The 14983-nt window shown below is 41.0% G+C and overlaps 1 protein-coding gene across 2 annotated transcripts in view; it reads left to right on the top strand.

The window, feature by feature from the left end:
* The window catches only part of slc12a2 (solute carrier family 12 member 2), a 64787-nt gene extending 49804 nt beyond the window's left edge, over window positions 1-14983 (top strand). Inside the window, exons 16-27 of one of the 2 annotated variants that reach the window (XM_062483808.1) lie at window positions 167-278; window positions 1405-1545; window positions 3159-3265; window positions 3990-4069; window positions 4827-4970; window positions 6657-6704; window positions 7808-7930; window positions 8305-8416; window positions 9541-9627; window positions 10146-10281; window positions 10683-10750; window positions 11502-14983. In XM_062483808.1, coding sequence (XP_062339792.1) covers window positions 167-278; window positions 1405-1545; window positions 3159-3265; window positions 3990-4069; window positions 4827-4970; window positions 6657-6704; window positions 7808-7930; window positions 8305-8416; window positions 9541-9627; window positions 10146-10281; window positions 10683-10750; window positions 11502-11637 — 1294 coding nt within the window. In that variant the 3' untranslated portion in view covers window positions 11638-14983. The remainder of the gene's footprint in view (window positions 1-166; window positions 279-1404; window positions 1546-3158; window positions 3266-3989; window positions 4070-4826; window positions 4971-6656; window positions 6705-7807; window positions 7931-8304; window positions 8417-9540; window positions 9628-10145; window positions 10282-10682; window positions 10751-11501) is intronic. The other variant, XM_062483809.1, reaches the window with a different exon arrangement.

The raw sequence follows: 14983 nt of genomic DNA, 5'->3' as shown, positions 1-14983 counted from the left end.
GATGAATACATTTCTCAAGGTCAGGAGAAGGCACAAGAGAAGATAAAAGCCAAGCTTTGTGTCCATGTGATTGGAGAATGATGTGCAAAAGTTGTGGACGTGTGCTGTATTGGGCTTAGATATTAGCTAAATGATAAACTTATTTGCGGTTGGGCGATTGCAACAGACCCCAGTGCCTGGTGATGACTGGCTACCCAAACTCCCGCCCAGCTCTTCTCAACCTGGTCCATGCCTTCACCAAGAACGTGGGCCTCATGATCTGTGGCCATGTCCGCACGGTAAGTTCCCTTCAAAAACAATACACAATCTATTAGCCAATTTGCCTCGACACCACTTCCTGATGTTCTTCAAACATTGTTGTCAAGCTCGATACTAATGTCATTGGGATTTGTGACCGGTGATTAAAGAAGAGGAAATTGGAACCTTTCAAACTGTCCTACTGAAACAATTATCAACCACAACAAAACAGAAAAGGCTTTTAGGTTCCCCCCCCCACCTCATTAGGACCCCTGTTTACTGTTGTACATTTCCCAATGCTCCCCTTTCATTATTTCTAACTTCCATTTTTTTCCTGTAAAGTACAAATCCTGTACTTTTAAGTACCAGAAGACAAATAAAATGACCATTCCATTAAGACTGTGTGGTGATGTAATTGTTGTTCTTCCGTGTCTGCTGTATAGCACCACCTTACAGACTTTCCCTTGCCAATAGTACTGCAAGTCACCGGCATTAACCTAAAGCATATTCGGTTGGATTGATTGCGACAAGGCTTCTAAACATCCCACAAATCCACTGGGCATACTGAAGACTGTGCCCTTCAGTAAATACCCCCTTCTGCCATCTCCCTCATCCTCTGTCCCTCTGCCTCTGTTCTTCCATTAGCACTTAGTGAAAAATTGAGTTTGTACTGAGTAAAAACACTCTCCTAATGGCAGAACAATTTCTTGGCATTGTACACTTAAGTACTTGTATCATAAATGACCCATGTTTCAGAAGATGCTGCTTAATTCAAGCCTTTAACTTCAAGACAGTTTGACACTATATTTTATTAAATCTTAAAAGGCTCATTGTCTCAATCTCTTTTTCGAGTGTCATGGGCAGCACTAAACCATTATGTCATCACTATATATATATATATATATATATATATATATATATACTTATTTTAACATGTTACTACAGTTAAAAACTAATTTGGAAGGTTTTCCAAGCAGATGCAGCAGAGTACATAAAAGCCCTTTTACCAAATTCTGTTCTGAAATTTGAATCAGTTAACAGGATACAATCCTGCAAACAAAGCAAGATACTTGGATGAAAAGTGAGAAATGAATCCACTTGTGAATTTTGAAACATAGAAACTTTTTACCTTTTCTCTACATTTTGTTATTTGTGTGTCTCCCACAGGGTTCAAGAAGGCCTAACTTCAAAGAGCTGGCCAATGACCAGGTGCGCTACCAGCGCTGGCTTCTGAGGAATGAGACTAAGGCCTTCTACACGGCTGTGTATGCTGAGGACATAAGACAGGGCACCCAGTACCTGCTCCAGGTGAGATCTCTCCAGTCTCATCATCACTATTAACTCATCAACACTATCAACTCGACTCATCAAACAATAATTGAAATGTTGGAATACCAAGCTAGTAAAGTCTTTGCGTTGAAGTAAACAACTACAAGAAACGAACCCACATTACGTACGGTGTTCATTTTAGGACATCCTCAGATCTCAGACTCAAGTGTCAGACTCAAACGAAAAGGCGTCAAGTCTCAGACCAAAAGTCGTCAGACTCAGGCGAAACGGCTTCAGTCTCAGAAAAACCTCTGTCATTCTCAGACAAAACGCTCTCAAACTAAACAGCGTCATTCTCAGACAAAACACTCTCAAACTAAACAGCGTCATTCTCAGACAAAACGCTCTCAAACCAAACAACGTCATTCTCAGACAAAACGCTCTCAAACCAAACAACGTCATTCTCAGACAAAACGCGCTCAAACTAAAAGGCGTCATTCTCAGACAAAACGCTCTCAAACTAAACTGCGTCATTCTCAGACAAAACGCTCTCAAACCAAACATCATTCTCAGACAAAACGCCCTCAAACTAAACGTTGTCAGAATTTTTTTGTCAAAGCTAGCTCGATGAGGGAGCTGTTGACTAGCTTTCTGAATTGGCTAAAGTAGCAGCTTTTAAAGTGAATAACATGGTGTTGTTTCTGCTAACTGGTACAGCAAGAAAACGTACTTTTGATATAATACAAAATGGTTGTTTTCTGCAAGCTAGTTCACTCATGTAAAGTAAACCCATGTGTAGTCCTCTGGTTGCCATGGATACTACAAACAAACCTATGGGCTCTGGTATAAGTTCTTTGATTCACTTTAAAAGCTGCTACTTTAGCTAATTCAGAAAGCTAGTCAACAGCTCCCTCATCTAGCTAGCTTTGACAAAAAGAATTCTGACAAAGTTTAGTTTGAGGGCGTTTTGTCTGAGAATGATGTTTGGTTTGAGAGCGTTTTGTCTGAGAATGACGCCGTTTAGTTTGAGAGAGTTTTGTCTGAGAATGACGCTGTTTAGTTTGAGAGCGTTTGTCTGAGAATGATGCCGTTTAGTTTGAGAGCGTTTTGTCTGAGAATGACGCCGTTTAGTTTGAGAGCGTTTTGTCTGAGAATGACGCCGTTTAGTTTGAGAGCGTTTTGTCTGAGAATGACGCCGTTTAGTTTGAGAGCGTTTTGTCTGAGAATGACAGAGGTTTTTCTGAGACTGAAGCCGTTTCGCCTTAGTCTGACGACTTTTGGTCTGAGACTTGACGCCTTTTGTTTGAGTCTGACACTTGAGTCTGAGATCTGAGGATGTCCTAAAATGAACACCGTAATTACGTTGAAACAATCCCACGGAAGGCACTGAGTACCTGTGAGCTTCTATTAAATTACCAACAATTATTCACATGAGGGTGGGATACTGAAGCAGGTGAAAATCAAAGAATAACCAGTGCACTGAACTGAAATCAGATTGACTCCAACACCCCAAGCCAGCTTGTTTACGCTTCAAAAGTGATTGTGTAATCTGGTGCAGAAGCATGTGAAATGGATCCAGTGGATTAGATGTGTGGTGGCTTTTCTAAAGGTTTTGTCTTGTGCTCTCTCTCTGATCCTAATGTTTCCCAAAGGCATCTGGACTGGGTCGTCTGAGGCCCAATACTCTGGTGGTGGGCTTCAAGAATGACTGGAGGGATGGTGACATGAACAACGTGGAGACCTACATCCAAATGATCCAGTGAGTAGCAGAGGGGGAAGGGGGGGGCTGGTAATACCATCAAATCCCTTCTTCAAAAGGGTGTCCAAAGATTAGTTTGGTTTAAAATGGTCATCCTCTTAAAACACATTGACATGATGTTATTGAGACATTGAGTTGATTTGCTGTGACACAGGAATAATGAGTAGTATACTTGGAGGAGCATGAGTGCACACACACACACACACACACACCCCAATCTAGATTGGTCATCTAAAACCCCTTTCATCCCCTCAACCTTAACAAGTCACGTGAGATTATGGTCAATGGATTTAGGCTGAATCTTTTCCTGGCTCAAGTGTAGGGATTATTGTATTAGATTGGAAAGTTAGGGATGGTTCAGACCCAGCATATTAAAAGTGCTAATATGCTAAGGAATGTGCTCTTTACTTTAAATCTACCGCCTATGTTTTCCAGTCCACATCCAAAAATTTAGTTAGTCACCATGCAGAATCTACATGTTTAGAATCTCTTGGGTATTTCCAGTCTAGAAGAAATATAGAGATTTTCTATTTTTACCTTGACCTTTGTCATTGGCCGAGTGTCATGAGCTTGTTTGTTTGTGCATGCTTGATTTATGCGTAAACGTGTTTTCCAAGTGGAAAAGTACAGTTTATTGTAGCACGTCAAGACAGGCGAGACCATGGTCAATCTCAAACTGCTTCCTGTGAAATACCAGAGATTTGATTATTTTTCTTTTTTTCAGCGATGCCTTTGATTTCCAGTATGGTGCAGTTGTTCTCCGACTGAAGGAAGGACTGGATGTGTCCCACATTCAAGGACAAGGTACAGTACACAAATACACACCCATTTAGTCACCCATTTGTGTCATTTGCTTTTTGCAAACCTTACACAAGGAAGTAAGGGTAATTAATAATAAGAACAACTAATCATGATTAGGAACACATTTTGTTAGGTGTCAGTAGATCATTCAAAGGTAATATAAGCTGCTGTTGAATAGTTGCTTCCAAAGATAATTAAAGACAGAGTTGGCACAGTGATCACAACTGACCTCAAACATTCATCAGCATTCTAATGACAACTAGAGAGGGTACAATTTCTGGGGATATTGTGGGGTGTGCTTGCGTCGGTTGCAGATGGGTATCAAGGTGCTTGCCAGAGGCAAGCCCACACCAATTACATGTTGGACATTATGTTTAAAGAAAGTAAATTTTCACCCTATCCCTGTGCAACTGTTTTGTTTTGAATCACCCTTACTTAAAATAAGTCAAGAACAGGATGACTTTAAATGACGACTCAAATTCACCATTAATTGTTTTATAAAATAGCAACTGAGCCATTTCAGAAAATTGCTCCCTTTCAGTCAATAAGTACCTCCCTCTCCTAGATTCAACTTTGATAAGTTAAAAGTGGAACAGCCCTTGTTTGTCCAAATGTGTATTCAACACGCAAAGGAACTGTTGTTTCCCACTTAAAGAGCATGAGCAGTTTTGTCATTTGATTATGTCTATTTCACTAGACTGTATTGCTTAAAAGCGTGTTGCTTGTCTCCATTATTTCCTCCCTCCTTCTCCTCCCCCAGATGACCTTCTGTCCTCCCAGGAGAAGACCTCGGGTATGAAGGACGTGGTGGTGTCAATCGACATGAGCAAAGATTCTGATGGTGACTCCTCCAAGCTCTCCTCCAAGGCCACTAGCGTCCAGAACAGCCCTGCCATCCAGAAAGGTCAGGGGTCACTCTCAGAACACACACACACACATTGTAAATCCATATGAACATTATGTTGTACGTAAACACCCGAGTACACAATACAGTACAGTAGTAATGTGTATTTGTAGGTCTAAAGTAGAACCTTCTAGATGGTCTTGTGAGCGAAGGGTATAGACCAGTGTACATCAATATGAAGCAAGTGCTGAAACAAACACTTTTTTAGAATTGAAGTTTTTAAGTTCTACCTGTTGAAAATGGGATGGCTTTGTGGTGGAGGATGTAGGACAGCAGTTTAACACCATTCTTAGAATAACTTGGGATCTTTGAATGATCTGCAGCAAATCTAAGTTGTTCTGCAAGTGGGCTGGGCAGCAACCCCCCCCCCCCCCCCTCCAATAAGCTGTGAGGAGAGGAAGTCTCCTCTGATCCCTTGACCCCGGCAGTCCCACTGGGCCCCGTTTGTTAGTCCAGCGCCCACAGATGGTTCCAACACTATGTATGTGTGTGAAAAGAGGGAGAATGGGTAATGAGAGTACAAACAAACAGGCCGAAGTGACTCCCCCAGAGTGTGCGCTTTTGCTCATGAAAGTGTGTGTGTGTGTGTGTGTGTGTGTGTGTGTGTGTGTGTGTGTGTGTGTGTGTGTGTGTGTGTGTGTGTGTGTGTGTGTGTGTGTGTGTGTGTGTGTGTGTGTGTGTGTGTGTGTGTGTGTGTGTGTGTGTGTGTGTGTGTGCCTTCTACACACTGTGGCCAAACAAACAGGAAACTGTTCCCACAGTACAGGACAAACAGTCTGGGAACTTCTATGATGACACAGTATTTAGATATACATTCAGCGTCACACTTACACTCCAGTCCTAGTTCATTGTTCCTTCCCATAAGAACTGCAGTCCCTCTCCTACCCTTGCTGTAGGACCAGCAAAGGCCACAAAGCCCCACTTCTCACAGTTCACTACCATTATGCATAATGAAAACCATCATTGTATGTGCTCTATTCCAGAGGGGGGGGGCATAGGTAGAGTTTTGTTGGCCCAAACCGGCAAATAGAAGATTAATGTCATGTCGGCAATCCTCTTAGCGGAAAGCAATGCTAATACGGACCCCTTTATTGTTTTCTTAGAAATGTGTTCACCAACATAGTGCTTATGGATGGAGTAATTTTCCAAAATAATTTCCTATTCTAACTCTAATGTTGTCAAAAGGTAGAGCTTCATCAAACCCTTCAGTTGAATCCTTTATTGCAACAACTTAACCTGTCAAGATCTGTCATATTCCCCCATAGTCTTGGCCTCCACTTCAGACTGAACCCATTGTTTCTAGCTAATGCCCATTCATTTGGTGGGCCAATAGAATAAAAGAACCTGGATACCCATGGATTTTAAAGCACCAAAAACATTGGCCCTGAGAACCTTTGGCTTTCTTGTGATTACCAAATATACACTAAAGGCAGTGGGAATTATAAACATCTCTATCTTCTATACCTTGCTGTCATCTCACAGAACCCTAAGGATGAGTGGCTTCTACCAGTGAGGCCTCATAGATGGTCTCCCTGTACTACCCGAGTTAATTGGCCTCTGAGCCAGTTGACGTACTTCAAAACAGACCTTTCATTGTAGCTCGTAGTCTACACGTGTTTCTCATCACTGCGACAGCAGCAAAATGTTAACCCCTCCCTTCATTTTTATTTTTTTACAATTATCCAGATGACGAGGATGACGGCAAAGCCCCGACGCAACCCCTGTTGAGAAAAGGCAGGCAGCCCACTTTATTGAGTTGCTTTTTTTCCTCTCTTGTGCTTTCACGCATGCACTCACTTGTTCTCTCCTTTCATCTTCTCATATTGCTCTCTTTCTGTCACACAATCTCCCACTTCAGTTTTCTTGTACTAAGGTCCTCGCTCATACCCGTTTTTCTTGTAATTTACTAGTTTTTCCTGCCTGGCTCTGGGAATAACATCATTGGGTTTTTCCCCCCACGTCCTGTCCTCTTTCTATGCCGAGCGTGTTCCAGCTTCCTGTAGCTGAGCCTAGTCTGAGAAACTGTGTGTTTATGTGCTCAATATCATTGCAACAATGTCTTCTTCTTAAGTGTGGGTTGGCACACCCGATGTGTTTTTTTCTCTTCCTCTAAACCCTTTCGTTCTTGTGACTTCCTCTCCTGTCCTAAGTGCCTGCTTTTTCTCTCTGGAGTTGAGTGTGTGCAGTGCTCTATCACTATCCTGTTCTACCGCTCCTCCTCTTTTAGGCCTGTCCGTGTCGTTCTAGAGTGGATGGCTTCACTCTCTCTTTTTGTCTCCTGTTGACTCAAGCAATGCCTGTGGAATTTCCAGGAACTGTTGAATAGTGACACTTTGCTATCTGTTGATCTGATTGGATGTCGTACACACACCAATAGACCAAGGGAGTTCCTAACACATTCACTGGACAGTTTACATTCCTAAACTACTATGTCAGGCATTCTTTCCACAGTTCCATGACTAGTGTAGCTAAACAGCAACTTCCTCACATCTTTAAGATTTGCATCACTTCCAAAGGCACAAATGGAATCATACATTTACATTTCGCCATTTAGCAGACGCTCTTATCCAGAGCGACTTACAGTAAGTACAGGGACATTCCCCCCAAGGCAAGTAGGGTGAAGTGTCTTGCCCAAGGACACAACGTCATTTTTGCACGGCCAGGAATCGAACTGGCAACCTTCAGATTACTAGCCCGATTCCCTAACCGCTCAGCCACCTGACATGAGAAATGCTCAGTTACGTTAGAGTAAGAATGTCACTCCTGAGTTTACTGTGTCTAACATTGCACTTTTTGGTGGGTGTGCTCCTCTCGTGTGTGTGTTTCTTGTCCTTCAGACAAAAAGAGCCCCACCTTACCATTGAACACAACAGATCAAAGGCTGCTGGAGGCCAGTCAGCAGTTCCAGAAGAAGCAGGTTAAGGGCACTGTGGATGTATGGTGGCTGTTTGACGACGGTGGTGAGTTAGGCCCTCTGGAGGGTATTTTAAATTGGACCTTACGACCGGTTGACAACCATGTCTATTTGGTCATTGTAATGGGAAGTGGATTGTAGTGACTGAGTGAAGATATTCCAAAGTCCTGGCTCAAGGATTTAGATTGAGGTAGAGGAATGACCCTCACCTTGTGGTCTCTCTTGAAAAAACACGCTACACACCTAAGGAGACCACAACACAGAACCTTAGGCAAAAGCTGATGGCTCTATATATTACAGTTCTCTGGGAAAAATGTCAAGATTAGGCAGAAGTCTGAACAGCGGTACAATATAAACCTGAACTTCCAGAACCCTCCACTTGGTCACCTGTGACCATGTCTTCCTGATTCCTCCCCCCAGGCCTGACCCTGCTCATCCCCTACCTACTGACCAATAAGAAGAGGTGGAAGGACTGCAAGATCCGCGTCTTCATTGGTGGGAAGATCAACCGGATTGACCACGACCGCAGATCGTAAGTAGCCAGGACTGGCTTCACATTCTGAGGGAAAAAAAATGTATGAAGAGTAATTTTAAGAACTATTGAACACAATATGGACTTTAATTTGGACTTTAATTTTGACCTGAAAATTAACTAATCAAATTTCTTGTTAAGTCTCATTGAACCTTCTAACCCTCGCCACCCTACCCCAATGCTTTGATGGCTAATTAATGTAATATTCTGTGTTGTTGGTAGTGATGAGATTCTGTCACCCTCCCTCCAAGACTTTGATTAGACGCTTAGATTGGTCGCATTGCCCTCCAAAAATCCTGCTTAGTCAGTTTCAGGCCACCACATGATTATGCCCGTGCAGCACCACATTAAAGTTGCATGCTGTTTTTATATAAACCCCTGATCCGTATGCAGATTCAGTATTTGCAATCAGAGGCATGTTTGTCTCTTTTAAAATATAATTCTGTGTTTGTCTCTCATTCTCTCTCCATATTATTATCCCACATGGTAGTATTGTCTAACAAATGTCTGTCTTCCCCTCTGTCATTGTCCCTCCCAGCTGCCTACTGCCTCCCTTTGTTAGCTAAAATTAGCACTAGCAATGCAAACCTTTTATCAACGTGTGTGTGTGTAATCACAAAGCCATGTGCTGTGTGTCTATAATGTGTGTCTGAGCTGATGACTAGCAGCTCCTAACCAGACATTTCATCACTGATTTAAAATTGGATTGTTCGGGAACGTTCTACGGCTGCCGTATCGTCATTTCTTCTCCTTCAATACAGGCTGTCGAGGATTTAGATATCCCTTTGATAAATTTGTCCTTATTTCCTGTACTCGGGGGAGGGGGGGGGGGAATTCAAGAGGTTCTTATTAATTTCCCTGGGCTTTATCTTCAAAGAAAGCTAGAATACCTAACATAAGAGAATCCGCTTAAAATTAAAGATGTTAGGTTTTTACCCAGCTGCAAAAGTTTCAATTTTGCACGCACCTGTACGCACTGCTACTTCAAACAAACCCGCTTTCAGGCTGGCATCTTGTGCCCCTGGAAGTGGCTGGAGGCTGCTATCTCCCAAATGCTCTTTGGATGGAGAGTGGTTTGGAAGGAACTTTGTGTGTTTATGGCTTTGTTTTTTCTCGTCCTCCAGAATGGCAACCCTACTTAGCAAGTTCAGGATAGACTTCTCTGATATCACAGTTCTTGGAGACATCAACACCAAACCCGCCAAGGAGAAGTAAGTTGGTTTTTGTGACCGAAAATAGTTTTAAAAGTCTTTATTTCATTACTTGTGTTTATTTCCCCCCAGTAATAAATAATCTTGAACCTGTATGGGTTAATAATACAGAATGCAAAAATGTAAATGCGTTTCACTGCTAGTCACCATGTGTGTACCCATTTAAATGCTTCCAGGAAAGTATTTAATTACTGAGAGAATTGAGAATTGGTGGGATTTGGGCACCATCTTGGCCGATATTAGCATTGAGCATAAAATGCAACATTTAGCACACAATTGAGGTTATTAGCAGGTGGGTGCCATTGCGTCCCACTTGGAAATTGGCTGAAATGTTCAACCACATGATCGGAACATGCTATATATAAAGAAGATTATATTCATTTTTCCTTTCCCTGGAGTAGCTGATTGATGTGTAATATAACGTATAAATGCATCCTTAATGCCACAAACCATCGACCGATCAACATGAACTCTGCATCTTCGAGTGTCATAACGCATCTATCTTCTTGCATGTCCAGCGTGACTACTTTTGAGGAGATGATTGAGCCATTCCGGCTGAAGGAGGATGACATGGAGCAGGAGGCGGCGGAGAGGCTGAAGAACAGCGAGCCCTGGAGGATCACCGACAATGAGCTGGAGCTCTACAGGGCCAAGGTCAGCCAGCTATGGGGATGTTGGAAAATCCCAAATTACGCAAATATATTTCAATAAGGAGTCTGGGTTACTTTTACTCAGTGATTAAGGCAGTTTTGGTGCAGAGGGGGTCACGCAGTAACAATACTATTTTGTAACAACCGATCTGACAAGCTTGTTTAGCTAATCATAGAGAGCCTTCCCCAATGCCGTGTATACCCATCTAGTCCTGTTGGTTCTGTAAAAATGCACTTGTGGAAAAGGGACGAAAAAAAAAGGAATGGCATTTATTTGGGGGGGGGGGGGGGGGAGAGAATGAGTCCCAGTCTACAATGAAGCTGATCTCAGCACTGCTTTAGATGGTTTCATTGCCAAATTGACACCACTGGTATCTAACTGGACCTTTTGTTTTGGCTTCACAGACTAATCGCCAGGTCCGACTTAACGAACTACTGAAGGAGCACTCGAGCACAGCCAACCTTATTGTCATGTAAGTTCATTGACCGGCCCTTATTCAGGCGATGTGTGTTTGTGAGAGGTATCATTATTGGTTTATGTGTGTGACACAGCCATACCATTCCACTTATCGCATGCCATATCTGATGCCATTAGGGCTTTGACCCCCAGCAATCTGCAGATGTGAGAAAGGTCTCGCATTTCTGTCAATACCAGGCGCCAATTGAAAAATATGGCTTCCGTGTAAACGGAGAAGCTCGTAGCCCACCACACACGCGCGCGCCTATGTCGAGCTACAGCTGTGCACTCCACCATTCCCATAAGTTACCCTCTTCCACCTCCTCTTCTTTCCACACACACACTTTTAGATTTTAAATGGGACCTTTTTTTCTTTTATCAGTGTTGGTGGGATTCTGCTTTTGTTTATTCCACTTCCAGAAGTGTCGTCACAACATAAACAATCACATGGGTAGACAGGGTGTTTTTTAGGATACTGTGCTGGATGTAGGGATTACACTGTTTGTGTAGAACAACCTGGATTGGCCTGGCAGTGTGGCACTGGTTATTTTGTAATAATGAATGTTAAGTGAAAATGAATTAGTTTTTGAATTGTATTTTTCTGTGCATAACACTAAATGTTGTTTCAATAGCAGGATTGCAGGCATTCTTAGACAGAAATGGTGGGTTGTGGTCATGGCCTGGGCCATCAGTATAAACAAACTCTGTAAAATATTTTTGTCTTTCCATCTGATAACTTCTCCTTTTTTCTTCTGGACCTCCAACAGGAGCATGCCCTTGGCCAGGAAGGGAACCGTGTCCAGTGCTCTTTACATGTCCTGGCTGGAGACTCTGTCCAAGGACCTCCCCCCTATCCTCCTGGTCCGCGGCAACCACCAGAGCGTCCTCACCTTTTACTCTTAAACACACACACACTTGTGCTCCCTCTGGGACTGACCACACCTACTATCCCAGTTCCAGCTTTAACTTATATATGCACCACAAACACACTCCATTGAAGATAAATACAGGTAGCCATTGATGTGAGTAATGAAGATGATGATATTAATAATGATTAAGGAAATGTTGCCCCACTTTCCCCATGTGTGAAAAGGGGACTGTGGGTGAAGATAGTTAACCCCCTCACTGATATAAAAAAAATATATATATTTGTTTTATGGTGGTTGTAGAAGGTGGGGTTCGTTTTTGCACCCCTCAGCTATGTGATCTCCAATACTCCAATAATTTCTCTGGCATGAAAGCACCTATACACAGAGTTGACATACCAATTATTATTAATATATTTATTCATGTATTCAGATCTGTTACTCTAAGTTAAGTGCTTTTTTTAATAGCAATAATCACCTTTTTTTCCTTGTTTGTCAGGAGAGAACCATGCAGAATGCTTTTCAACACCTTTTATAGCCTTATGGATGTGCCTTCCAAATGAATCAAATTTAATTACACTCTCCCCAGATATTGCCAGGATGAAATACACATAAATTAATAGTTATTTGTTATTGGGATTTCCTTTATCTTTCATTTTATTTTATTTTGCTCAAGTTAATTGTATAGAATTAGCAAGGTTTGCTGACTTGATGGCAACTCGGATGGTTCACTTGACGGAAACAGCTTTTTTCTTTCTAGTTGGTTTCTTTACTGGGCCTTGGTTTATAATTTAGTTTAATAAAGATATTTTAAGTCTTCCTTAAAGCTGTTAAATAAAATGTGCAGTGTTTCTGCTATCTTGAAAATAGAAAATATAATTTCAAATGGTAATGTCTCCAGAATTGCATATTTTGTCAAACTTAAAGTACCATCCTAAGATAATTCTTAATTTAACATTTAAAAATGTAATTAAGAAATGGCCAGCAGTTTTTGATTGGCCTTGCCAGTTGCCTTCTACAGTGTTTTTAATCAAACTAAAGAATGCCCCATTATCTTATGCCACCTGAATTCACAAGTTTGGATTGAACTTCATGTCCCTTCATTGAAGTGACTCTAAAACTGGTATAGCCCTTCAGCCAGCCTATTTAAGACCATGCCTTAATGCTTGTAGTGTTGATTGTCCTTTTTATTTATATTATAAGCCATACTGGTTGGATGATTGAACTAATTAGTATATTAAAGCTAGCTATGAAGGAGTAGAGCAGAAATGTAATGTCAGTCTTTATCCAGTATTTTGAATCAACTGTGTATGCATGTATTGTATAAACCATCATTATTTTGTCTTCATTTCAAGAACACCCCCATTAGTGTGTTACAATAGCGCAGACTGGAATTTGTGCTTGCTGCAGGTTAGGCCATTGCTCAGAAAGTGCTGATTCGTGTTGATGCCTTTTTTGTCGGCAGAGTGGCATTAACTCATTCTACAACAAACAAAGGTCCGGGACATATACTACGCTTGACCATTTGCCTGTCGGGCTATTTGTCTGCCAGACAGATGTACCTAGTTGTTAGAATAATTGGAGGGGGTGCAAGTGGAAGCTATGGATAAGCATGTTTTGAAGTGGATACAGATATATACCTCTATGCAGTTGAGCTACTGTTGTATATGAGTATTTCTGATTTCAAATACCAATTTCTCATTTATATTAAAGGTAAATTCACCTCACACTCAAGTTGGACCATTTAGGCTAGTTATAAAATGTGTCTGCACAATGAAATCTTGGTTTTTAAAGAACCACGTAGGGCCTTTCTCACAGGGCTGCAAAGGGTCCAAAGGAGGAGGCTATGGTAATGTACTTTTCAAGGTATTTTTAAGAATAGCCACTGCCATCAAACTACTGGATCAAAACAGGGTTATTTCTGTTCATAATGCACATGCCTTACACGCTGTCCATAGGTCAAATACTGTACGTCAAATATGTTGTCATCCAATTCTTACCTAGTCCCCATTTATGCAATTTCTAAAGAAGAATGTGACTTTGGCGCAAGGTTTAGGTCAGTTGAATGTACATCTGATCAACACATAGTGGGCGATTAACTTGGGGTCTTAACATCTGCAGAGTTTCTATTTTTATTTAACTTCTGCTGTGCGGGTTTCCTCACCTCGTCTTCACACACTACAGCCGTTTCCATTTCAATTCCACATGGAAAATGCTTTGTATTTCAGGTTAATGTGTGATTTACACAGACATAACTGCATCTCCCCATCCATTATGTAGACAATGAATATGCCATTATGAATGAATGTGTGTGTGTACACACGAGTGTATCAAAATATGACTAAGTTTGTGCAAAGCATGCAATTGGTTATCATTTTGTTATGGGTTGAGTGGGATCGTAACAGCTTTTTGGATTCCAGATGGTACAATCTTACTAACTGATCTGTTCAGTGTGAAATATTCCCTCAGTTTCTGTTACAAAGCAACAATGTTACATTGAAAAACGGGTTACTCTGCATCTCTTTATATCTATATATATATATACATACAAAAAGTTAGGGTATCTTTGTCTTTAAGATGTCACATAAACAAATATTTCCGTTGATATGTCACAACCAAATAATGTTTGTGGGTGTGTGTTTTTCTGTTACTGTATAGTCACACATTTAGAATGTGGGGGTTGTAAGAAGTCTCAATACTGTAGCCTTCCCCCCACCAAAATCTATTTAGCTGACCTGACACTACTGTGCTTTGTTTAAAAGACCAACAATGTTGTCTGTACTTATTTCCGCAATGCCATGTTCATACGTCTTCATCCTCTATGTATTTGTAGCCAAAGCCCCTCTCCTCACTTCCATGTGTTGTGAATTGTGAGCCATGACTATAAATGAAGAGAAGTAATGGTCAAACTCATGACTAAACAATTCCCTTAGTTCACACTGTAAACGTTCGAAAAAGCTAACCTGTAAATAAATGTAGTCGTCTAACAAGATAAATTAAGGGAGAGGAATATTAATGGCAAATTAATATGGAGAAATATATATTTATTTTAGTTTAGCAATTTCTCCAAGTTTCAATTTTCTTTATATATTTGTTTGGTTTCAAGTTAATTTGCATGTAATTTTTCTTCTGTTTTGATCTTTAGAAATTTTGTCTTTTGGGTTCTTTTTTCAGTCTGTACATTTCTATCTTTTATATGCCTTCAAAGAAAAGCTGTGTTGACAAAAGCAGTTCAACGGGATTTACCGAGCTGGTTGAAACAGTAATGTTTTGATATACTGTACTGTTAACTGTCACAGATATGCTTTTTTCTAACATTTTAACATTTAAGGTTATTAATACTTTGTACATCTTTATTGCAATAAATAAATCAAATAAATCAA

Source organism: Osmerus eperlanus, chromosome 18 (genome assembly GCF_963692335.1).
Source record: "Osmerus eperlanus chromosome 18, fOsmEpe2.1, whole genome shotgun sequence".
NCBI classification, from domain to species: Eukaryota; Metazoa; Chordata; class Actinopteri; order Osmeriformes; family Osmeridae; genus Osmerus; species Osmerus eperlanus.
The sequence above is the reverse complement of the archived record's forward strand: the minus strand, read 5'-3'. Positions and strand labels throughout refer to the sequence as shown.